This window comes from Cynocephalus volans, chromosome 2 (assembly GCF_027409185.1).
Source record: "Cynocephalus volans isolate mCynVol1 chromosome 2, mCynVol1.pri, whole genome shotgun sequence".
Taxonomy (NCBI): domain Eukaryota; kingdom Metazoa; phylum Chordata; class Mammalia; order Dermoptera; family Cynocephalidae; genus Cynocephalus; species Cynocephalus volans.
Genome location: NC_084461.1, coordinates 172,951,847 through 172,973,864, shown reverse-complemented (window position 1 = coordinate 172,973,864; position 22,018 = coordinate 172,951,847). Strand labels below are relative to the sequence as shown.

Here is a 22,018-nt window from a genome sequence, read left to right as displayed (position 1 = left end):
GCCCGCTGCGCAGAGCCGATTCCTGCCTTTGGTGGCCGGCAGCGGTCCCCTCCCCTGCTCGATCCCGCGATCGGCTCCGGAGAGATGCGCGGAGCCCGGAGCCGCACAGGCTGGGTGGACGCAGACTGCGGCTGGGGCGGCGGGGGCGCGCGCGGGGGCGGCGGGGGGAGGCCGGGCCCGGGAGCAGCCAAAGGGAGGGTGGTTGCTCTGTGTGCCCTACTGGGAGGTCTCGGCCATCTGCTTGTGTGTCTGGTGCCCAGGACGTCTGTGCGTGAGCACACGTGTGTGAGCTTACACACAAGCACGCGTGCGTTGGGCATGACTGTGTGTGCACGTATGCACACCTGCCTCTGCATGGGCATATGCATGACATATTCCCGTGTGGAAGCTTTTCAGCATTATGAACCAATGTGTCTCTGTGTACCTGTGTGCAGAGTTCATTAGCTTGTGGTAAGGGACATATGTGTATCTAGGCTGGTGTGCTAGATTAGAAGAGCAAGGATGTACCGGGAGTCTCGAGTGTGCTTGTATCTGTATTCACATGTCTTTCCACCGGCGACTGAACAGAATGTGGCTTTGTGTCTGCATGAGCTGAAAGGGGGTATGTTGCCACTGGAGCTGGAGCGGATTCGGGAGCATTTCTCACTACACAACCACAGCCTGTTGGAACTGGGAAGCACCTTGGATGTTTTCCAGTCCAACCCTTTGTTTAGCAAATGAGTAAACTGAGGCCTCAAAAAAGAGGAAAGCAGCCCAGCTGGATGTCACAATCTACTGTGTGTTGTGTACTTTACTTAGTTAATCCTCTCAACCTCGGAGGTAGGTGATATTAACCTCCTCTTACAGATAAGTAAAGTGAGGCCCACATGACCAGAAGAAGAAAGTGACAGCAGGGATTTAAAACCACTCTACCCAACTTCAACATTCGCGATCATCCTTTTACACCATGGGTCTTGGAAGTGTGGTCCTGGGAGCCTGGGGGCCTTAAGAACTTTCAGGGAGTATTTAAGATTAAAATAATTTTTCTGATAATGTTAAGACATTATTTACCATTTCCACTTTTTTTTTTTTTTTTTTTTTTTGCTTTAACAAAAGTACCTTGGAATTTTCCAGAGGCTACAGGTGGGTCTTCTATTAAACCTGAAATTAAAGAAATTTGCAAAAATGTAAAACAATGACACTCTTCTCTCTAATATTTTTTGCTTTGTAAAACAGCTATTTTCATTTAAAAATGTATGTGATTTATAAAACGTAATAGGTTTATTATTGCTATTTTAAATAAATAAGTAAATATTTAGAATTTTCGAAGTGAATATTATTGTGGGAAACATCCATAGATATAACCCATACAAACAAGAGCTTTTTAGGGTCTTCAATAAAAAGTTTGAGAATTGCTGCTCTAAACCATGTCTCCCACACCCTTCAACCCCAGGGGAGGAGGTGCCTGTCCTAAGAGCTCACTGGTTCAGGACAAGGGGGCCTGGAAGTCAGATGCCTGGGCTCCCAGTCCTGTGCTCTTTTGGCATCAGTCCAGGGAACTGCTGGGTCTGAGACGATCCCTGGCTGTCCTCAGCCTCTGCCAGCAGGGGATTCTCTAGCCTAAGCTTGAGTCCACGTTCTCCCAGCCAGGGATGTCCCTGCCCTTTGATGCCCACTTGCCACTGCTTGGCCAGCTGCCCGTGTGCCCATACCAGCTTGTGGGAAGGGAAGCGATGGGGGTGGAGAGGATGCTGGGGCAGCTGGACACCCATCCCCACCCGTCCCTGGCACAGCTCTGCCCAGCACACAAAGGGCAGAGTGAATCTTGTCCTGTCCCCTGCAGCTGAGGGGCTGGCAGAGGAAAAGAGGAGGCACACATGAAAGGGGTGGCCTCCACGGGGCACTCCTCAGAGGGGGTAACTCAGAGATGGACAGAAAGGGGCAGTCTGATTCCTGTTCTTAGCTAGTGAGAGGTGCCCTGGGAGTGAAGCAGATGACAACCATGATGATGATTGGATTTCACATCCCTGATGTCACTGGATCCTCAAACAGCTTGGTGAGGTGGACAGGACAGGCTGTACTATCCCAGGTCACAGATGGTTGTATGGAAGCCTAGAAAAGCAAACTGATGTACTCAGGGTCCCAGAGCTGGCCAGCTGCAGCACTGAGATCACACACTGAAGGGATGAACTATTGACCACTTGGCGGGAGCCCCCTCACATTGGTGACAGTCTTCCCATTGAATATACCTAAATGTTGACTGTGCGCATGCTCCTTGGCCTGTGGCAGATTCAAAGAAGCATGGGGAAGCATGCTCCTTTCCTTCCGGGGGCTGGTAGCACGGTTGGGAAGACAGGGCTACAAAAAGCACCCGTGTTGCTGACAAGGACATGAACACGTGCTAAATGGGAGGTGCCGCAGGGACGCTGGAGGATATCAGAGAAGAGAGGGCACCGTGGCCTGGGGTGAGGTCACAGAGCAGGTGCCATTGGCTCTTGGCCTTTTAGGGTGGGTGGTATTCACAGAGGTGGAGGGGTGTTGAGGTGGGCTTTCCAGCAGGGAGAAATGGCTTAAGTAAAAGCCAAGAAGTGAGAAGCCTGCAGCAGGAGGACGGTATGGGGGCAAGGTTGAGGGCTGTGTGTGCCCAGCGAAAGGTCCCTCCCTCCTTCCTTCTTCAGGGACCCCAAGACCTCTACCAGGTTGGTGCCAGCATCTAAACTTCTTATGAAACTTGAGGGCACCCTTCTCCAGCCCCCAAACAGGCAACAATGAGTTTTTTTAAAAAAAATCCATAAAGTGTATGAGAACTACAGCCTAAGACAGCCTACAGGGGAGACTGAGGACCCAAAAAGAAAGACACCCCTTTTCCTAGCACCCAGAGATGATGGCAAGCCCTGCTCAGAGTGCCTGCTCAGAACAAGCCCCACAACTGGACCACATGGCCCCCCGAGATGCCCACAGGGACCCCGAGATGCCTGTAGTTCTCCCTGGCTCTCCCACTGGCCCGCTGCCCACCTGGCGGAGGCCCAGTATGTGTGAGTCAGCCAATCAATCCCAGTGTTTCCAGGACAACCAGGGGCAGGAGTGGGGGCCTGGGGGGCGAACAGGAGTGGGCACCACAGGCAGGCTGTTGCCTACATCTGGCACCTGCACACAGCTGAGACCAAGCTGAGAGGAGCAGCTTGCTTCTCCCCACTCCCCCTCCTCCCTGCACCCCTCCTCCCTCCTCCCTGAACCCCTCCCCTTCTTTCACACATCCTAGGACACTCTTTCTGCTGCTCAGGCTTAGGCAAATATTTAAAGGGGCAGCTGTGGGGTGAGGAGGGTGGTGGGACCAAACACATCCTTCCCTTTCTCCTCTCCTGAGCTTCTCAGGGGCTCTCAGCCCAGATGCCATGCTGTTGTGCAACCTCCAGGCTGAAGGCCCTCCAGCTGGAGAGGGGGTCCTTGTGGTAACAGGGGAGCCTGCCAGGGCTGGAAAGTGAGGAACCAGCTCATGATCAAAGGGCAGGACCAACGTGTGAGGAGCCCAGAGCAAGGAACACGAAATGGGGCAGTGTGCTAAAGGAGGACAAGGGAGTCAGGCCTGAGAGGCAGGGGTGGGGCTCTGACTCACACATTCATGAAAGTTTGGAGGTGAAGGGACTTTAGAGACCACCTGGCCCAACAAGTGAAGCGGAGCTGGCACAAAAGGGTACAGCCAACCCAGAGTCATTGGTAGATTTGACTTAGTACAATAAAGCAACAGAGATGGCTTTAGCGAAAGAGGTGGGAAATAGAAAGAGGAGAGGAGAAGGTCCAGAAAATGGATCACATTTGGGTGAGTAGCATTCTCAGGGCAACTTTGGGATCAGAGGATTTAAAAAGAGGAGGCCGCCAGCAACCACACTCAGGTCTGTGCAAGGCTGTCGGGGCACAAAAAAGCAGTGTCGGGCATGGAGTCTGCCATCAAAAGCCGATGGCTTTCCAGCAAGCCCATAGCGAGGAATGAAACACCACATGTAAGTAATCGTTTACCACCAGTGAGGACGGCCTTCCCAGCATTAGGAAAAGAAAGACTGGGGGCGAGTCTGAGGCTGGGTATGAAATATGTGGGAGGAGATAAGGCGAGGTAGAGCATGTGAAGTGGGAATCCAGCCGTCACAGAGAAATGCACATTCATGAACCCCCTGAACAAAAGTCAAAGCACCTCCTGCCTTCAGCAGAGTCCCCTCTGGGTCTGTGGGCTCTGCCTCTTCAACCCCTTGCCCAGAGCTCATCCCTATGCTTGGGGAAACTGTGGGGAAATGTGCTGGTCAAACCCTTGGCTGCCTGAGAGGCTCAGCCAGGCAGAAGAACAAGGAGAGCCACAGGACTGCAGGGGCAGGTGCCAGCAAGAAAGCAGGCATGCCAGGCAGACACCCACAGTGAGAGGTGCAGATGGCCCAAGGGCAAGTGTGCTTGACTCGCCCAGGTTTGCTCTTGCTGGGGCCAGGAGCACTTAGGTGCCAGGACCAAGGGCCCTTGGGAGCTCTTGCAGCTGGCTTATCAGGGCCTTGGTTCTGGAGGGCCAGGAACAAACAGTCTTCAAAGCCAAGGGCTTGGCTGGCAGACAAGGGGCTTGGTCCTCCACCTCGGTCCCCTCTCCCTACTGACATATATAACACTCTGGTCACACCCGGGAGATGTGGAGAGGACAGTGCCTGCAGCATGATGGACTTGGGCAGCAAAGATGTCCTGGTGGAGAGCCCCCCGGTGAGTGCAGCCGTGTGTATGTGCATGTTTGTGTGCATGCCTGTGTGCATGGTGGGCCCTGCCTCCTCCATCCTCCCTGGGCCTGTTTCCTCTTCCAGATTCATTCACTCAACTAACCCAGGACTATGCCTCCCCAAGACCACCAAGATGAGACCCTTGGGGACAGAGACATGGCAGCCAATATTTCCAATATAAAGAGCTAAGAACCACCATAGAGGTCAGTGGGAGGGGCTGTAGAGGGCACTGAGTAAGGAGCCACCAAATATTTGGGAGGTCAAAGGAAGCTCCCCAGAGAAAACAACATGTGGGTTGGATCCAGAAGAGTAAGTAGGAGCTCACCAAGTGGAGGAGGAGGAAGGCATTCCAGAAACAAGGGGTAGCATGTATAAAGGCATGGAGGTGTGAGAGAGCCTGATCATTTGGGGAATGAAGAGGGGCTAGCCATGCAGGATGCCCGGGGTTTGGGGAACAGGAGATGAGACTGGTAAAACAGGCTCTCTTGGGTCCCTCCAAACTAGGCCTTGCTTCTAAGTTTCTAAGCATCTGTCGTTTTGTTGGACTCCAGGCCACCTCCTCCAAGAAGACTTCTCTGATCGCCTCAGCCCTCCTCTGCACATCTGTAGCATTGACTGTCCAGCTCTAGGAGGGTGTGAGAGGGAATTCAGCTTGTGCAGAGAGAGGAGAGACACCCTCATGACTTTACGCCTGTCTCCCTGCCTGCCCCCTTGTCAGGACTACTCAGCAGCCTCCCGGGGCAGGATCAGCATCCCCTGCTGCCCAGTGAACCTCAAACGCCTTCTCATCGTGGTCGTGGTGGTGGTCCTTGTCGTCGTGGTGATTGTAGGGGCCCTCCTCATGGGCCTTCACATGAGCCAGAAACATACTGAGATGGTGAGCAGGTCTGGGAAGGGTGGGCAGCAGGCACAGGACATGCCAGACAGAGGGGCTGGGTGGGATGGGCAGACAGGACACTGTCCGAGCGGGGTGAAGAGGAGGAGACAAGGAGCAGGATCAGGGTGGCAACCTAGCCTGGGCTTTTCCACCGGGCCCCTGCCCCACAGTGTTACAGCCAATTCCCTCCAGCACCTGGTTCCACTCAGCCCCCTAAGCCCTAAAGAAAGAAGGAACTCCATTTGAGCCAAGAGGAATGAGGGTGGGTATGGGTGCTGAGGGCTGAGCAGGAAAAGGGAGTGCCAGGAGGTGCTATGCTGCTCCCCCAGGTCCTAGAGATGAGCATTGGAGCGCCGGAAGCCCAGCAACGCCTGGCCCTGAGTGAGCATGTGGGTACCACTGCCACCTTCTCCATTGGCTCCACTGGCATCGTGCTGTATGACTACCAGCGGGTGGGTATGCTTGGACCTCTCGACCCTGGGGCTGGGGGACCAATGACAAGACTTTACTAGAGACACACAGCCTTTAGCCTGTTTGCCTCCCCAGGGGTGCCCTAACCCCAGATTCTAATATGACCCACATGCCCAGCATAGAGGGAGCTGACTAAGGACCAGGGTTAGGGAGAAAGCAAGGCACGGGTCTCCTGAACGAACTCTACTGCTCCATGTCCAGCTCCTGATTGCCTATAAGCCAGCCCCAGGAACCTGCTGCTACATCATGAAGACGGCTCTGGAAAGCATCCCTAGTCTTGAAGCTCTCACCAGAAAATTCCAGAACTTCCAGGTGGGTGTGTGGGCGAAAGGAGTGGGTTGTCTCCCTCCAAGGGCTGCTGGCTAGCACCATCTGTAAAGCACTGCTCCTCATGGACTGCTGGGGAGCACCCTTCCCTACCCACTCCCCGTCCCGCTGCCAAACGCACACATTACCCATGCTTCTGACTCCAGCACAGGCCCCTCTTTATTGGTGAGGAAACTGAGGCTCAGATTGCCTGCTGTGTCTGAAGTCCCACAGTAAGGGCTGCAGGTGAGACAGAACCTGTTCCCAGACTCCAACTTAATGAGCTGCTTTTTCCAGGCCAAGCCTGCAGCGCCTACCTCTAAGTTGGGCCAGGAGGAGGGGCGTGACACAGGCTTGGCATCCTCTGGAGGAGACCTGGCTTTCCTGGGCATGGCGGTGAGCACCTTGTGTGGCGAGGTGCCCCTCTACTATATCTAGGACGCCTCAGGTGAGCAGGTGTGACCGTTCAGCAGCAAAAGAGGGCTTGAGTCCTGCTATGTTAGCTGACCAGGCCCTTGGGGATGGATCCACTGAAGCCTGGTCACCTAGGGGGCTAAGGGGAGGGAAGGCTAGAGGAATCCCCCCAAGTCCTTCTCTCTCACACAGTAAACGTTTCTTTGCTTCACAGGGTCCACGGAAGCCCCAAGAGGACAGGAAAGATCCACCAGCAAAGGGTCTTTTGCAGACGGCAGGAAGCTGTTCCCATGCACACCACAGAGGCTGGCCCTGGACAAATGGGAGCTGTGGGGACGGGATCCGGCAGAGGAGAGGTGGCTCCTATGGGCCAGGGGACTCCTACCACGAAAGAATAAAGCAGCCTAATTGAAAAACAAAGGGTCCTACTTCTGTCTCCCACAGAAGGCTCAGTCCTGCTCTTGGTGGGGGTCGGCTAGGAGAAGGGGAAGGCCTGAAGGGAGCGAAAGGGGCTTTGCCATTCTCCTTCTGTCCCAGAGCGCTGGGTCATTCGGTCCACCCCCGCAGGCAGTGGCAAGAGGGGACATCGGGGAGGGGACTAGGGAGCCATCCACGGGCTTCAGGCGCCCTCCAGTGGTGTCTCCGGAGGGAGGGAAAGCGACTGAGACAACGAGACAGAAAGAGAGGGACAGACAGCGAGATGGGAGACAGAGAGAGACGCAGGCTAGAGACACGGTCGGAGTCCGCGGGACCGAGAGCCGGGGTCAGCGCCAGTGACCTGACAGCGTGTCCCGCAGCCGGGAGGGGGCCCGGGCCGGGCGCCCGCGGGGTAGGGAAGCCGCCGCTAGAGGGCACCCCCGGCCCAGCGCCCCCTCCCCGGCCCCGCGCCCCGGGCGGCCCGAACCCCCTCCGGCGACGCGGCCGCTCGCCTTCCCCGCCCCCGGCTGGCGCGCGGCCCGGCGCGGCCGAGCACAGTCCCGGCCCCGAGGGGGGCCGAGCTCGGGCGAAAACCCGCCCTCCAGAGAGCTCATTTCCCTGCACGGGGGGGCGAGGCAGCGAGGACGAGAGGGAAGGAGGAGAAGCCGGGCCCGGAGCGAGCCGGCCGGCCGGGCGGGGGACAGGAAGGAGGGGCGAGCGGGCGAGGGGAAGGGGGGCAGCGCCGGGGAGCGGGCCGCGCCGAGCGGGCCGAGGGGAGCGCCTGCCCCGCCCGCCTCCCCGCCTCCCCTCGCGCCCGCTCCCGCGTCCGGGCGCGACCCGCCGCCGCCACCGCGCCGCCGCCGCCCGCCAGCATGCCCGGCGTGGCCCGCCTGCCGCTGCTGCTCTGCCTGCTGCTGCTCCCGCGCCCCGGCCGGCCGCTGGACTTGGCCGACTACACCTACGAGCTGGGCGACGAGGACGACTGGGAGCCCCCCAACTACAAAGATCCCTGCAAGGCGGGTGAGCGCCCCCGGCGGGCGGGGAGGCGCGGGCTGCTCGGGGTTCGCGTGGGGGGAGGACGGTCCAGTGTGGGAAGCCGGGAGCTGCCTGGTTGGCAATGCAGTGGGGAACAAAAGAACGAGGGAGAGAGGGAGGGGGAAGTTTGGGGACTTTGAGGACTGAAGTTTTGCTGCTGTTGGTGGAAGCTGCCGCCGCTGCCTCTGGCTTCCCGGAGGGTTCCTGGGGAAATCTACGTGCGTCCCGAGAGGAACTAGCGGGCAAGGAGGCTTTTCCTTCTGCGGGCAACTTTTCTGGCCAAACTTCCGTGTGTGTGAGTGTGAGTGAGTGTGAGTGTGTGTGTGTGTGTGTGTGTGCTGTCTGTGTGTCTGTGTGTGTTTTCTCTTCCCTTCTGCCCCATCTCTCTCTCTCTCTCTCTCTCTCTCTCTCTCTCTCTCTCTCTCTCTCTCTCTCTCTCTCTCTCTCTCTCGTGTGTGTGTGTGTGTGTGTGTGTGTGTGTGTGTGTGTGTGTGTGTGTGTGTGTGTGTGTGTGTGTGTGTGTGTGTGTGTGTGTGTGTGTGTTTTCCCTTCTGCCCCATCTCTTCTGCTCCAGCACATTGGTGTTTTCTGGGCCGCGCTGGGGCTGCACATCTGTCTAGCCTGGTGTCCAGAGGCCTGCATCTCCAAGGCACAGCCCTCCCAGGCCCCCACCCCAGCCCAAGTGCAAGAAGAAAGTTTTTCAAGGGATCCCCTGAGATCGTGCTCCCTGGGAATCCCATGGTCCTAACCGGCAGCAGCGGCTTTCTGGGAGTTGGGAAACAGCTGTCAAAGTTAGAGAAGCCAGCCCAGGAGGGGGATTTACCATTGCCTTATGTGCCAGCAGGCCCCTGCCAAGGCAAAATCAGGGTGGAAAGATGGGGAAACACAAAGAGAACTGAGATGATACATATGGGCTCTCTTGCCCCACAGACACCAGAGGCTAATTGACGAAGGTCAGGGTCCTGGAATGTGTGTTTGTGTGTACGTGTGTGTATGCTTTGTCCACGAAGACCCTGTGTAACCCCTTCACTCCTGCTGGGCCCAGAACAGTCCTGCCCCTAGAACAGATGGCCAGGCACTCGGGCCGTTTGCAACTGAGCAGGCTGCCTGGGACACACACGGGACAAGATATCAGAACTTTTCCTCGACTTCCTGCCTCTGACTTCAGCCTGTTACCAAATATCTGGAGCCAGGGCAGTGGCACGGTTTCTAGAACCAGGCTGTCTCTGTGTTGGGCAAGGGACTGGGGGGTAGGTCACTCTAGTCTTGGCCCTGGGGACCCCATTCAGGGACTCTCCTTGCCCTCACACCCCTCTTTGGGTGGATGGATCACAGGCAGGAATGGGAGACCCTTCCAGCTGGAGGAGGACAGGGCAAATCCCTCAGCCCTCCTCCACACCTGCTGGGCCGAGGGTACACCATTGCTGTCATTTTTCTTGCTGGGTGCTTGGAGTGAGCACAAGGTAGAGTGCACAGAGCATGGGCTGGAGGAAGCAGACCTAGCTATCCACCTGCACCCGCAACTCATTAGCTATGCCACCTTGACAATGTTAACTATCTCATCTGAACCTCGGCTTTCTCACTTGCAAAGTGGAATTGATAATCCTCTCCGTAGAGTTGGTGGTGATGACTTAATGTGAGAATATATATAAAACACCAGTTAGCACTTAAAACACAGTAAGCATTAAATAAATGTTGGCTGCCTACCCCATTTTCTGTGTCTCAGACTCTCACTTCACTTTTTTTTTCTGAGGGGATATGGGCTTGGTTTTCAGGAAAAAGTAGTGTCCCCCTGACACCATCCTTGAGTCGTGTATCCATTCATCTTATCTGCATTTACTGAATGCCCAGTATGCCAGACCCTGGGCTTGAGGTTGTGGGAAGTATAGAAAAGTGCAGGAAGGGCTCCTGCCCTCAAGGAGCCTACAGTCCAGTATAGGCCCCAGGCGCACAAAAGATGTGCCACTAGAGAGTGAGGTGCTAAGGGCTCATGGAGCTCAGTGCCCATCTGCAGCCCAGGTGGTGGTGTTGGTGGTGGCAGAAGTGATCACAGCAGGCTGGGAAGGTTTGTGGGGACCTCGTGGAGAAGATGGGGCTGGAGCAGGGCCTTACAGAACGGGTAGGAAGACATTCTGTTATCTTTCCTTTCTAGTTGGAAATGGGAGTAATTTTCGGAACAGCGAAAAGCTGAGGGCTTTATCCCCAGTCTCAGATTTCATGCTAGGGTGGGGCTGGCTGGCTGAGTTGGAACTTCAAACAAGGGCTCTGGAGCAAGCTCTCCACCAGGATGATGTGAGGCTGGTAAGGAGCTGGGCCAGGCCTGGGGATGGCTGAGAGGGCCCCAGAGCCTGACAAGGCCACGCGTCAGGGTCACATCAGGCCTTCCCCCTGGGTGTGACTGATGCTCGAGACCCATTGTCCACCCCTGGAGGACGTGCTTTCTCTCTCTTTCACTCACGCACACATGTACACTACCTCTGCTGAGCCTGGCCTGCCTCCACCCTGACTCCCTGAGACCCCACGCCACTGCCCTCAAGTGCGGGTCCCGGACTGTCCTCTCTGTGTTAGTTTCTCCTGCCTGGCTTTGCTTCCTGCCCCTCTGCAGCCCTAACTTCCAGACAATGGAGGTGATGGTGGCGGGCTGGTGTGCCTGCTCTCCTCTGCTTGCTTGTCTCCCCCAGCTCTCTTCTCTTCTTCCTTTCCCACCCATACACAGGACCAAGGAATGAAAACTCCTTTGACTCCTCCAGTGTACCTGTGATCTCTCGGGTTGCCCCAAGGAGAGCCAGGCCCCTTCATTTGAAGTCACCACTGACCGTGATTGTCCAAGTTACGGTTACTGTTGCAGTAAAGGCAAAATGAAGCCCCTTGACACCCTGGAAAGTGCCTGGACCTTCTGGGTGAGACCAGAACAATGGGCAGGAAGCCAAGCTGGTTCCACAGGCTCTTTCTCTCCAGCCCTTGCCCAGGGAGATTTTGACGCAGCCTGATTTCTTGTATGTTGGGATGCCAAGCCATGAAGGGGCTCCTTCCCCCAAATTCCCAGCACCATTTGGCCGCCCCAGGTGACTTGCAGTGACACTCGGGGCACTGGGAGAGACCCTGGAGGCAGGAGTTAGGACACAGTTGATCCCATAAGCAGAGAAGCCCTTGGGGCCTGACCTTGAATGACCCTGAGCCAGCAGGGCCCTTGCAAACGCCTCTGCCTTACCTGGCAGCTCAGAGGTCTCCAGGAGGCAAGCTGGGGCAGTGGCTCACCAGCCCTGTCACCATCCTCACCCCGGGGGCCTCATGGCCCAGGTTTGGACTTTAGGGGGTTGAGAAGCCATCTCTTTTTCTCACCAGACCACATTCCCCCTTCCAGACATGCTGAATGAGTCACCCCATCCACCTCTGCCCCTACTCCCTGAGTCACCTTCTCTTTTACATGCCCCAAGGGAGGAGGAAAAGACTTAGAATCTCCCTGGACTCCAGGGGATGGGAATCCATGGGATTCTTGAGAATTCTAGTTTCACCAGAGATTTTGGGAGGAGGGTGAGGGAGTAGAATGTGCCACTGCTCAGGCTACTGAGGACCTTCTGAGGACATCCAGGGGGCTCAACTAATCCTCTCTCTTTCTCTTCTGTCTCCATTGCACACCCCTGTGCATTTCTAAGGGTTCCCTTCTCCTTTGGGGGTGTGGCCTGGGAAATGTGGTGGGCACATGCAGTTACTTGTGTGTTTGAAAACACTAGAGCTTGCACAGGGAAGTGGTCTAGTGTGCATTTGCGTACATTTGTGGGTGTGTCCCTGCTCTCTGGGCAGGTCCATTCACTTGTGCGTGTGGGTACTACTGAGCACTTATAAGCGCGAGTGCAAATGTGTACCTGCACATAAGTGTACACATGTGATTGTGTCCATTTGTGTGTTTGCAGGGGCTTGAGCGTGTCCTCCCTGGCTGGAAGCTTGCATTTGTGTGACAGGACATATGTCCGCACTGCACACAAGGCCTTGGGGCACCATCGCACCAGCCAGGCTCCTCTCCCTATACCTCCTGAAGGGGATGCCTTGTTGTGACCTGTGGGGGTCAGAATTTGGAGTCAAGGGGCCAAACTGGACGAGAAGGATTTTCCCCCAGTTCCGGTGCATGGATCCAGCTCTCTCTCTTCTTTATTCTGTTCTGGGCCTGGCTATGGAGCAGCCATGAGTATCCTGGCTGGCTTACCACCAGAAAACAACAAAAACTTTCGATCCCCTGTTGAAAAATATTACCACCCTGACCCTGACCGTAGGGCTTCCTTTGGATAAGGAGGGGCGTCCTGGACTCTCTAGCATCCAAATTCCCTAGCTTCCCTCCAGAGATCCCAAATGGGCAGGGCCCTCAGGCCCAGTTCCTGGCCATAAGGCACTCCTGCCCACCCCCTCTCTCCCCAGCCCCACTCTATTCCCACACATTCTTCAGCCATGACATCCCCACCACAGGGCGCCCACTCCCAGATGAACTCTGTGACTTAGGCCCTGCTTTGCTTTCCACCCGCCCTGTGCTGGTCCCACACTGCCCTGGGACCCACAGGCCAGCACAGTCCTGTGGCCTCTGTACTTGGGTTCCACCCAATGGGGGGCACAAGTGTGGGTAAACCAGTATGCCCTGGGAGGGTATAGAGCTGACCTTGAGCTTACAGGGTTGTCACTGGGATTATATTAAAGTGACCATTTAGTGGGTGCTTACTATACGCCGGGTTCTATGCTGGGTGCTACATTTATATGCCTTATTTTATGCAGTAATCCTAGGAGACAGATTCCAGTATTAGCCCCTTTTTATGTAGGAGGAAACAGGTTTGGAAGAGTTCCATGACTGGTCAGCTAGTGGTAGCCAAGCTAATATTCAAGCTAGGATTCTGTCTGACTCCAAAGCCCTTGCTCTTTGCTGTATATCCAAGGATGAGTCCAAACACCCAGCCACACGTGTCTGTAGTGGTACCTCTAGGTGTGAGAGCCTGGAGGTGTGGTGTCCATTTAAAGGTACAAGGTGTGCGAACATGTGGGGGACCCGTGTGGCCCCTGCACACCCATGTGAATGTTGGCACACGTGAGGAGTACACTCCTTGGAATGTACCCCTCAAACCATATCCTCGCTAAGGCCACTTTGGCATGTCAGCTGAGAAGTGTCTTTTGTCACTCTTCCATTAGCAGCTGAGCCGAGGCCCCTGAGAGTGGTCTTTTGAACAAGAAAAGCTTTCTTGTGGGGGTGCAAGAGATTCTGGGCTGCTTATTGGCTGGTGACCTTGGGCACGTCATTTCCCTTCGTAGGCCCAAGTGTTCTAATCTCTCTCTCTCTTTTTTTTTTTTTTTTTTTTTGCCTTTTTTTGTGACCGGTAAGGGGATTGCAACCCATGGCTTGGTGTCTCCCACACCGCGCTCAGCCAGTGAGCTCACCGGCCATCCCTATATAGGATCCAAACCCGCGGCGGGAGCGCCGCTGCGCTCCCAGCGCCATACTCTCCCGAGTGTGCCACGGGGTCGGCCCACCAAGTGTTCTAATCTCTAAAGTCAGGGAGGTGAGCTGGTCTCTAGCCACTAGGTTCTCTCTCCAAGAGTTCATAGTGGGACACTCCTAGGCAAAAGTGGGGGGGTGGAGTGTGGCTGGCTGGGTGTGTCGTGGGTGGGCCAAGATTAAATGAACTCATTAATGTGAAAGCACTTTGTCAACTGGAAAGCACCACATAAATTTCAACAGATATTTCCATAAGGTGTCATGATCGCTACTATTATTGGTTTAATGAGTTCAGAGCTTACAGCTGGTTCATGTGTTGGATCTTGGACATGTGTATTTTTTAGGACTGTCTGTGACTCTGTATTTTTTTTGTGTGCCTGAGTGTCTATTTTTGTGTATATGTGTTTACAGTATGGGTTCTAGAGTGCAGTGAACTTGAGTGCAGTGTTCACTGGACTGGGAATGGGGAGGCCTGGGTTATAAATCCAGCCTTTTCAGTGACTAGAAGTATGGCCTCAGGTAAGTCATTTCCCTTCAGGGCCTCAGTTTCCTCATCTGTAAAATGGAGGTTTGGTCCAGCTGGCTGCTAAAGTCACTCCACCTTCTGTTCTCCATGTCTACATGAGTGTGTGTCTCTGGGCACGTACTTGCAGGCCGGCAGAATATGGTACATCATGGTAGTGGTGCTTCATTCATTCATTAGAACAGACATCACTGAGCACGTTCCCCTGAAGGCGCAGTGCTGGGCCCTGCTTGTGTGTGTGGGGATGGTATCTCTGATTTTGATGGCTTTACATTTGAGGGCATTGGTGTGATGTCACTATCTGTTCGTGGGACACTTAACTGTGTGTCTGATTCTGTCCATGTGTGATGAAGTGTGTATGTGTGTGTCCACCCAACGGGGCCAATTGGAGAGAAGAAACCTGTGTGTAAGGCCTCGAGGTTAAAACAACTTGTGTAATGCCGACCGCCAGGATGAAAAGCAGATGTTGCCGTGGGTGGAACTGCGGCGAAGCTGCTCGAAGTTCCACCTCCAGCTCAGCCTCCCACCTCCCTCAGCCCAGCCCAGCATGAAGCTCGCATCTGAGCTCCTTCCAAAGCAGCCAGTTCTATGGCCATGGCTTCCTCTTGCTCCAGACTTCTCAGAAGGAAGACAGGCTGTTCAGCCCATCTCTCTGGAAACATCTCTCCTCAGCTCCAGAAATTGCAATAGCCTGTTTGGGAGGCTCTCTTCCTTGAGGCATTTCTTTCAGAGAGGGACCCTAAGACTCAGAATAGGAATCACTTGAGAATTGCTCAACCTTTTCTTCCTGGCTCCCAGTATGTTTCTTGGCTTCCCGAATATGCCTATCCTGCTCTAATTCTTGTTGGAATAATTGGATTCCAATATTGGAATAATGCCAATTATTAGTGGGATAATAAGAATTGGAATGGATAGGCATACTAGGCATTTTATTTTGTTTCACAGCCTCTTCTTGATTAAATTCATAAGGCATTTGTTGAGTGCTCAGCACAGTGCCAAGGTTAGGGGCCTGTGAGTAGACTCTATCATCTCGCCCCATTTTATTTTCTTCATGGCACTCGTCACTATCTAGGATTCTCTAGGTCAGTATTTGTTTACTCGTGTATTGCTGAAGGTTAGCTCCAAGGGAGCGGGGGACCTCTTCTGTCTTGCTAATCACTGGAGTAGCGCCTGGCCCACAGCAGGTGCTAACTAAGTATTTGCTGAAGAATGATGGAATCAATTACACAATGTGTCTTCGTGGAGCTAACTGCTGATAAGGGCTGGGCATCAGTTTGGCTGGGATTTTAACTAAAAGGGAGCATGAGTTTCCCAGCAGATTCTCGAAGCTGACCCCCTGCTGCCCTCCTCCTACTTCCTGAGATGGCATCTGAGGGTCACAGTGCTGTCGGGGGTGGGGGGTGTGCCTACAGGGTCGAGCTGTAAGCACACAGCACCCATTGCTGGGTAGGAGGATTAACTCAGTCCCTGGCCTCTTTTCTCTCTAGCCGCCTTTCTTGGGGACATTGCCCTGGACGAGGAGGACTTGAGGGCCTTCCAGGTGCAGCAGGCTGCAGTTCTCAGACAGCGTGCAGTCCGTAGGTCTTCCATCAAAGTTGCAGGTATGCCAGGTATGGGCTGGCCTCTATGTCCCAGAAATGGGTTCCAGACTTGGGGAAACAAGGAACCTACCTGTTCACATCCAGGCCCTCCCAGGACAGAGGTCATGAGCATGAACCCAGCACGTGGGCTTGTCTTCCCTTGGGATATCCTAATCCCTTCCCAGAGGAGCAGTAAGTGTAGACAGGAGCTAAGAACCAACTTCTTTCTGCTTAGGGTTTATAAAGCACTTTCAAAAGTGTCAACTAGCTTGACTGTCCCCCAACCACCTTCAAAGGCAAGTGTCAGGACAACTCCTATTTAATAGGTGCAGAAACTAAGACTCGTGGAGGTAAAGTGACTTGCCTAAGATCACGCAGCTAGTCAGTGGCAGAGCTAGGACTGGACTCCAAGCCTTCTCACTCCAAATCTGAGATGCTTTGTCCAACGCTGTAATTACTTCTGGCTTCTGTTCCCCCTTTGCAACCTCCTATGCATCCTCCAAGGCCTATCTCAAGAACTTCTCTTCCGAATCCTCCCCAATTGTCCCCTGGACATGACTACCCCTTCATTCTGCATGCTCTCTCTCTCAACTCTGTGCTTACTTTGTTAGTGTGTTACTACGAGACCACAGTGAAATGGTTCCTATGTCTATCTCCCCAACTGGACTCAGAGCTCCCCAAGGTCAGGGATGGTTCCTTCTTATGGCTGGCTGTGGTCCAAGCACCCACCAACCCACAGAGCACTTGTGCATGGGTGAGGCAATGGGAGGATTGTGGGCCTGGGCTGGGTCGGTTCTTTCCAGCCTCTTACTGCTCTGTAGAGGGACAAAGACTCATCACCACCCATGCTGATGCTTGGGACATGGTCCTGGGAGCCCATGTGTAGCTCTCCTATTCTCTTCTACTGAGGGCCTGTTCTGGGCACACTCTGGTGGTGCCAGGCAGTCATCCTGTCCATCATAAGGGAGGACCTGGCATGGAAAACCCATGAAGCAAAGGTCAGACTACCCTGGAAGGCTGTGGCATTGGAGGGTGACCTGGCGGCCTGGTAACAGGCAAGGCTTACGTGACCTTAGTGGCAAATAGTAGGTGGGGCACAGGGGAAAGCCACATGGAGGGGTCTGCTGCTCACCTGCCAGGTGACTTTGGGCAAAGCTTTGGCATAGTTTCCTCATCTGTCAAATGCAGATAATGACACTTGGCCGCATCTCACAGAGCTACTGTGTCAAATGAGAATGTATATCTGGGAAACTTAACAGAAGACAGAAAGCTCTGTATGCCCCACAAATAACAAGGTATATTGGATGTGTATGGGTGTAGGAAAACACACAGTGCAGTGATATTCCCTCTATGTACTTACTCAACAACAATCATCACAGAAGGCCAACTTCTGACGTCTATGACCAAATGTGTGGATTTGTCCCTACTCGCAAACAAGCCAGCAGTTCTCCAGCAAACACCAAGCACGTGTCCTCTAATTCAATTCCAACACTATCTTCCTGGAGATAGCATCAGATCCCACAGGTCGAGGACTCAGTCCCCAAGACTCCCGCACATCTTCAGATGCCAGTTGCAAGTCCAGGCCTCTGGAACTTCTGACCGACTGGCTATAAATCAGAGTTCCCACAACCCCTTCCTTGGGTTCAATTAATTTGCTTGAGCAACTCACAGAACTCAGGGAAACACGTACTTATGTTTACCAGTTTATTACAAGGGATATTTTAAAGGATGTAAACAAATAGTTACATAGGGTGAAATATAGGGGAAGGGGTGCAGAGCTTCCAGGCCTTCTCTGGCTGTGCCACCCTCCAGGAACCTCCACGCATGTGCTCAGCTATCTGGAAGCTCTCCAAACCCAGGCCTCTTGAGTTTTTATGGAGGCTTCATTATGTAGGCATGACTGAAGCATGGACAACCATGTAGAAATGTGATTGGATAAAAATGGTATGATCTAATGCTAATAGTGTGGGTGGGGAAACCCAGCAAGGTTTCAGATCCCCCCAGGTCCCCACAGTTCCTAGGAAATGAATACACCAGGGTTCTCTTTTTCAATTACAGTCAATTCTTGCTATTCATGGTAGTTAGGAATAGTTACAGAATAACTTCATAGTTATTACAAAACTTTGTAGTTATTCTGTATAGTCACTGTGAACACTGAATTTAGCAAATTCTGAGCCATTGCTCTTAGGGGAAACACAGTGTCCTGTGAGCCTCTGGTCACAAGACTTTTGTCAACCAATTAATACATAACCTTGTTTTATGCATATTTCTATTTAAAGACCCCTTATTTAACATACCGTTGATCTACTAACAATGAACTCATGGGCAACAGCAGTTACTTATGTAACACAAGTGTTTTCTCCATAAGGGACACCACAGCCTTCTTGCCCTTGGGAACACTAGCAGCACTTCAGCACTACACTTGGGGCCATGTTAAACAGCAAAATCATCAACAAAAAGCACAAAAAATGCAAAAACTACAGCACTTAGATTGACTACAAAAACAACACTTGTTTGTAGCATAAGAGCTGAAATTGGGTGACTCCAATTTTTCACCACTCTGTGCATGTCCTAAATGACTGTGAAAGCCCCGACAGTATTGATTTTGAGGTTACAAATCAATTTCAGCAAGTAGGCAAATTTGCAGATAACGAAGCTCATCTATACTTTGCTTCCCTCCTCCTCCGGTCCGCACACTTGCTACCAAAGCCTTCCTCTTTCAGTGCCAGGAAACTCTTCTGCCCCCTGCTGCAAGAGCACAAGTGGGCAGCCTCGGAGGGAATCCCGTGGGAGATGGAGAGGCAGGTCCCGGAGCCGGAGGGCAGCAACCTCCAGACCAGAGCGTGTGTGGCCCGATGGGGTCATCCCCTTTGTGATTGGGGGAAACTTCACTGGTGAGCGTGCTGTTGTGGGGCCCAGGGTGCAGCCTGCCCCCCACGGCCTGGCCTTGGGGCAGCCCTGCCAGGCACGGAGGTGTGGATGCTACCTTCAGCTTAAGACAGTCCACACGTTCCTCCTTGGGCAGTCTGCTCTCAAAATGGTCGCGACTCTTTAGCAGTGGGTGGAGGGGACCCCACCTGGACACTGTGGCAGCCTGGCGTCCTTCCTCCTGGCAGGCAGCCAGAAGGCAGTCTTCCGGCAGGCCATGAGGCACTGGGAAAAACACACCTGTGTCACCTTCCTGGAGCGCACCGACGAGGACAGCTATATAGTGTTCACCTACCGACCCTGCGGGTGAGCAGGGACCCCTGGGCACTGCACCCTTGGCCACCGCTCCAACCCCTGCTCTGCCCTGGGCACTGCCGCTGCCCGCCCTGGTCGCAGCCCCGGGTCTGCCCATCCCCTTCTGCCATGGGGCATCTCCCCAGGAACTGCCCCTTGACGGGGCTGGTCCCCCGGCCCCCAGCCCTGGCGTTCTGCGCTCGGGGCCCCGCCCTCCGCTCCCTGCCGCCCGGCAGCCGGGCCCCGCCCCTGAGTGGATGCACTCCCCCAGCTCGGGACCGCCCCCCTGAGCTGGCCCCGCCCTCCAGGTGCTGCTCCTACGTGGGTCGCCGCGGCGGGGGCCCCCAGGCCATCTCCATCGGCAAGAACTGTGATAAGTTCGGCATCGTGGTGCATGAGCTGGGCCACGTCATTGGCTTCTGGCACGAGCACACGCGACCCGACCGGGACCGCCACGTCTCCATCGTACGCGAGAACATCCAGCCAGGTACGCGCCCCTGTGCTCCAGCCCCTCTCCAGGGCCCCTGGTGGGGGTGGGAACTGCTCCCTGGAGCCACGCCCGTGGTCAACTCAGTGTTATAGGCCCAGCCCGCAGGTTGGTCTAGATCCCCTCTGAGGCATCCCCCTGCCAGTAGCGGCTCAGGGACTTGCACCAGGTTGGAGCTCCTTGGGGGGCTGGGACAGGTCCCATCCTGGATACAGGGGCCATCCTGAGCAGCCAGAACCCAGGTGGCCTCTAGGGTGGGACTGGACGGAGTCACCCATCCCTGGATACTGCCTCAGGTCTTTGTCATCACCTTTAACCCCTGGTCTCTGCCTTCTGCCTATTCTGTCCTCTGAGGGTTTTTTCTCTCTGGTGTCTCCTGGCCTTCTCTGTCCCCTCCCTTCCCTCATCCTCCAGGCCTCCTCCACTGTTCAGGGCTCCCTAGACCATGATTCTAGAAATTGGTGTTTCGTTCCCAAATTCCTTCAAGCTCTGGCAAGTCCTCCATGCACTGGGCATTCTGCTGGACAGGACTCTTCCAGAGACCCTCCCTCACACTCCTCCAACCCCCATGCCCAGATTTCCTTGGCTGCTCCCAGGACCCTCTGCTAGGGGGGCTGCTCAGGTACAGGGAGGACACTATTCCCCGCCCCGAGAAGGGAGCGCTGCATCCTGCACAGACCCACCCCCGCCCTGTCCCCCACACCCTTCTCCTGGTCTTCGCAGGGCAGGAGTATAATTTCCTGAAGATGGAGGTGCAGGAGGTGGAGTCCCTAGGGGAGAACTATGATTTTGACAGCATCATGCACTATGCCCGGAACACATTCTCCAGGTGAGAGGCAGGCCTGGACCTCTGCTGGGGCGGTCCAACCTTCCCCTCTGTAGGCCATTCTCTTTACACCCCTTACCCACCCCACCCCATTTCTCACTAGCCTGTCCTGCTGGCGCAGTGACGAAGGACAACAGTGGCCCTTCGGGTGGCTGCGGCCCCGAAGCAGAGGGTCCAAGTTGCTTCCTGCCTACTGTCCTCTTCCACCTGGGTCCGTGGCAGGGCCTGGGCTCTCGGGGGCTGAAATCCAGCCACTCTGCAAGCCAGGCAGTGGGGGTCGCCCTAAACTGTAGCAGCCCGCAGGGAGCTGCGCTTTCCTCCCCTCTGCTGGCCAGAGGGGAGCACCCTTTTCCAGTGGACCTGCCCTTTTGTAATTGGCTAATTTGCACAGAGCCTGGTTCTTGCCCTGGACTGGTCCCCATCCTCAGCTCACAAGCACATCCTCCTCGCCCTAGGCCCAGGTTCCCAGAAGTCATGCAGAACCCCCAGAGGTAGTGGCCCAGCCTCCCCTCCCCCTGCTTCTCCTTAGCAGAGCGTGGGAAACGGCCCCTCCCTCTTCCCCATGCTCCTTCCTGGACTGGCCTTTCCCATGCCTGGCTCTGTCCTTACCCACTGACTGTCCCAGACAGTGGCCCTTCCCCCTCTTCTTAGTGTTCCTACCGAACCCACTCTTCCTGCTTCCAGACCTGAGGGAGCAAGACCAAGGAAGGGCGATGAGGTCATTGTGCCCCCCCTTACCCACAGACACCTCCTTCTGCTTCCCGCGCATCCCACCCCATCCTCTGCTGTGCTCCACCCAGCAGCAGGGAGTGAGTCAGGAGCCCTGGGGGGTGGAGGGCTGCCCTGCTTCCCCTTCCTTCTGCTCTCCCACATGGAACACCCAGGATCTAGCAGGGAGGAACTGGGGGCACATGAGACACTGATGGATTAGGAGCTGGTAGGGCTCTCCCCAGGGTATGGTCTGGCCACGGTGGAACCTGCCCTTTGGACTTGTACCAGGTGTTGTCAGATGCAACCCGTGCCAGCAGGGTGAAGAGTCAGCCTTGAGTAGTCCTAGAAGTGTGGTCAGGGCTGAGTCAGCGTGAGAGGTCGCAGGAGCAGGGCAGGGCTGCAGAGATGATCACCTAGGGGCCCATGGTTTTCCTGGGGCTGGGGTCTCCAGGGCTTCCCAGGCCTGTGTCCCCAAGCTCCCAAAGGGTTCCTGGAGCTCCCCCAGCTCCTGTGGCATGGCTGCCACGGAGCAGGGTGGCTGCTCGTCCATGGGCAGCATAATGACAGGGTGAGACATCTCCACCCGTGCCTGACCCTGCTGAGGAATGTCTGCACTCTGGTAGGGTCACGACCTGTGGTGCATACAGGAAGGTCACTCCTCCCTCTGCCAGACTCTCACCCTCACGTATCCCACTTGTCCTCCTCAGGGGCATCTTCCTGGACACCATCGTCCCCAAATATGAGGTGAATGGGGTGAAACCTCCCATCGGCCAAAGGACCCGGCTCAGCAAGGGAGACATTGCCCAGGCCCGCAAGCTCTACAAGTGCCCAGGTCAGGGCAGGGAAGGGACAGGCCAGGAGGGGTGGAAGGCAGGGCCTGAGGAAGGGAGAGTCCAGGGCCTGGGGCCACCAAAGAAGTTAAAGGTGAAAATCTTAGAGAATGGGGTTC

General features: G+C 55.0%; 2 protein-coding genes across 5 annotated transcripts in view; both read left to right on the top strand.

The window, feature by feature from the left end:
- The first annotated feature begins 4,668 nt into the window (after nucleotides 1-4,668).
- On the top strand, nucleotides 4,669-6,819 carry SFTPC (surfactant protein C). Of its 3 annotated transcripts, none has more exons than XM_063087950.1 (5): nucleotides 4,669-4,713; nucleotides 5,446-5,604; nucleotides 5,934-6,056; nucleotides 6,277-6,387; nucleotides 6,679-6,819. In XM_063087950.1, exons 1-5 carry the CDS (start codon nucleotides 4,669-4,671, stop codon nucleotides 6,817-6,819), a joined length of 579 nt encoding a protein of 192 aa, XP_062944020.1. The 3 variants fall into 3 exon arrangements, with proteins under 3 accessions (XP_062944020.1, XP_062944018.1, XP_062944019.1); XM_063087948.1 differs by having other exon boundaries at nucleotides 4,672-4,713; nucleotides 6,277-6,391; nucleotides 6,650-6,819; XM_063087949.1 differs by lacking the exon at nucleotides 5,446-5,604 and having other exon boundaries at nucleotides 4,672-4,713; nucleotides 6,277-6,391; nucleotides 6,650-6,819.
- Nucleotides 6,820-8,081: 1,262 nt separating this feature from the next.
- Nucleotides 8,082-22,018, top strand: part of BMP1 (bone morphogenetic protein 1) — a 38,853-nt gene continuing 24,916 nt past the window's right edge. Inside the window, exons 1-7 of one of the 2 annotated variants that reach the window (XM_063085759.1) lie at nucleotides 8,082-8,232; nucleotides 15,731-15,844; nucleotides 18,547-18,717; nucleotides 18,940-19,057; nucleotides 19,354-19,532; nucleotides 20,256-20,361; nucleotides 21,777-21,901. In XM_063085759.1, coding sequence (XP_062941829.1) covers nucleotides 8,085-8,232; nucleotides 15,731-15,844; nucleotides 18,547-18,717; nucleotides 18,940-19,057; nucleotides 19,354-19,532; nucleotides 20,256-20,361; nucleotides 21,777-21,901 — 961 coding nt within the window. In that variant the 5' untranslated portion in view covers nucleotides 8,082-8,084. The remainder of the gene's footprint in view (nucleotides 8,233-15,730; nucleotides 15,845-18,546; nucleotides 18,718-18,939; nucleotides 19,058-19,353; nucleotides 19,533-20,255; nucleotides 20,362-21,776; nucleotides 21,902-22,018) is intronic. The other variant, XM_063085758.1, reaches the window with a different exon arrangement.

Coding starts and splice junctions, on each gene's coding strand:
- SFTPC (XM_063087948.1), top strand. CDS start 4,672: ATGGACTTGGGCAGCAAAGATGTCCTGGTGGAGAGCCCCCCG. Junction 5,605..5,933: donor GCCAGAAACATACTGAGATG/GTGAGCAGGTCT, acceptor CTGCTCCCCCAG/GTCCTAGAGATGAGCATTGG. Junction 6,392..6,649: donor ATTCCAGAACTTCCAGGTGG/GTGTGTGGGCGA, acceptor ACCTGTTCCCAG/ACTCCAACTTAATGAGCTGC.